The sequence below is a fragment of the Monodon monoceros genome, unplaced genomic scaffold (genome assembly GCF_005190385.1).
Source record: "Monodon monoceros isolate NGI ecotype Baffin Bay Population unplaced genomic scaffold, NGI_Narwhal_1 Super_Scaffold_22, whole genome shotgun sequence".
In the NCBI taxonomy this organism is placed as follows: Eukaryota; Metazoa; Chordata; class Mammalia; order Artiodactyla; family Monodontidae; genus Monodon; species Monodon monoceros.
In genome coordinates, this window is record NW_021703779.1 from 126,470,707 (window position 1) to 126,472,793 (window position 2,087).

Here is a 2,087-nt window from a genome sequence, read left to right on the forward strand (position 1 = left end):
GTCACACGTTCTCCACACCCACCAGTTCACTGCCTTGTGCAGAGAGGGCTCCAACCGTCTTTCTCATTTGTCAGACACTCTCTGAGAAAGGAGGGAACTGCACATCTCCGTCCTCCAGCCTTTGCCCCAGAGAAGTGGGTACCAGGTGCCCTGGGCCTGAACAGCCCTGAGCCAGGGAGTGGGACAGCCTGCTGTCCCCTCCCGTTTGGCGGGCTTTGTCAGGCCCCTCCTCCTGACGCTGACCTTTTCACCACAGGCACCTGCAGTACACACGGAGGAGTCCTTGGACTTTGAGGAGGAGTGCACGGCAAGCCAAGGTCAGCAGGGAGGGGAGCTTGGCCTAAAGACACCTCTCCAGCAAATGACTGGGGAAGCCCTGAAAAGCAGGGCCTGAATCTCTGTGACCAGAAGTGGGGGTAGTGCGTGGGCTTTTAGTCGGGGTGGGAGGGTGGGAGTTAATGCTGCTCTCACCCCATTTGCATTATAGGCTGTGCAAACCCGGAACGATTCTGCCTCCATACTTGGTGTTGACTCAGAATTCCCTGAGTCCCGGTCAAACTCTGTGAGCTGACTACTGCCCCTAGTATTAGATCAGTCCATAGGTAGTGGGAGCAATGCCTGTGAATCTGTTGGAGGATTGGTGCAAGGGGATGGACCTGGACCCCAGGAAGGCCCTGCTGATCGTGGGCATCCCTGTGGAGTGTAGTGAAGAGGAAATTAAAGAGACCCTGAAGGCGGGCTTACAGCCCCTGTGTGCCTACAGTGTGCTGGGCAGAATGTTCAGAAGGGAAGACAGCTCTAAGGCAGTTCTCATTGGATTGGCCGACCAGGTCAATTATGCTACGGTGCCGAGTCAGATCCCAGGAAAGGGAGGTACCTGGGAAGTGGTGGTGAAACCCCGTAGCCCAGATGATGAACTTATCAACAGACTGAACCACTTCCTGAAAGCTGAGGGCCGGAGAATGGTAGATGTGGTCAAAACCCTGGGGTATAGCACTCGCCCTGAGGAGGTACAGCCAAAAGGCTTGGCCCAAGTCAGGCCACCAGACCTGCAGCCTCTGCAAGAAAGCATGTGGTACCGAAAACTGAAGGTGTTTTCGGGAAGCACTTCCCCAGGCCCGGGCGAAGAGAACTTTGAAGCCTGGCTAGAGCAGGTGACTGAGATGATGCAGATGTGGCAGGTGTCTGAGGTAGAGAAGCAGCGGCGTTTGCTGGAAAGCTTGCGCGGCCCCGCCCTGTCCATCATGCGGATGCTCCGGGCCAAGAGTGACTCCATGACCGTGGAACAGTGCCTGGACGCCCTGAAGCAGATCTTCGGGAATAAAGAGGACTATAGAACCTCACATTTTAAGTTGCTCCAGACCTTGCAGAAGCCCGGAGAGAGAGTCTCTGCCTTCTTGCTACGGTTAGAGCCCGTGCTGCAGGACGCTGTGCGGCACAGCCCCTTGTCAGTGAGAAGCACAGACATGATTCGCCTGAAACACACCCTAGCCCAGGCCCACGTGAGCACCGGCCTCCAGGGCAAGCTCAGGCTCCTGGATCAGCGAGGCTGTGCGCCCACCTTCCTGGAGTTGATGAAGCTCGTTCGAGACGAGGAGGAGTGGCAGACCGCCGTGGCAGTGACCAGGGAGAGGCAGAGGCAGGTAGGAGGGGGCCACAGGGCCTCTGGCACCCAGGTAGTGGCAGAAAGCAGTGTCCCAGTCCCTCCGGTCATGGTGCGGGCAGGGCAGTTCCATGACATCAGCACTCAGACCGTCCAGGAAGGGGCCACCCTGTCACTGAAGCGCAGGCAGGTGCCATGCTGCTCCGAGACTGGGGAGGAAGACCACAGCCAGGCAGCGTGTCCTAGGGCCGAGGACCAGCCCCCGGCAAAGCAGGCGCCTCAGCCTGCAGCAGAAGAGTCGGGAAACGAGATGCGGGCTGGGGCCGTGAGCCACCCCAAGCCCTAGGAAGCATAGGCTCAAGATATCCAGGCACCCCCTCCCCTAGCAGGCAACACAACTATTTTAACGAGGGGAAGGGGCAGTCCACAGAAACAGTGGGGGCCTTGACTGGGGCACAGGGGCAGGGCAGCCAGGCCGAGGCCC

General features: G+C 58.6%; 1 protein-coding gene across 1 annotated transcript; it reads left to right on the top strand.

Annotated features, from left to right (window-relative positions):
- The first annotated feature begins 614 nt into the window (after positions 1-614).
- LOC114905677 (paraneoplastic antigen-like protein 5) lies at positions 615-1,949 on the top strand. The gene has a single exon (XM_029240039.1). It carries the CDS (start codon positions 615-617, stop codon positions 1,947-1,949), a length of 1,335 nt encoding a protein of 444 aa, XP_029095872.1.
- The last annotated feature ends 138 nt before the right edge of the window (positions 1,950-2,087 follow it).

Excerpts from the sequence above, each read along its gene's own strand:
- LOC114905677 (XM_029240039.1), top strand. The coding sequence starts at position 615 with ATGCCTGTGAATCTGTTGGAGGATTGGTGCAAGGGGATGGACCTGGAC.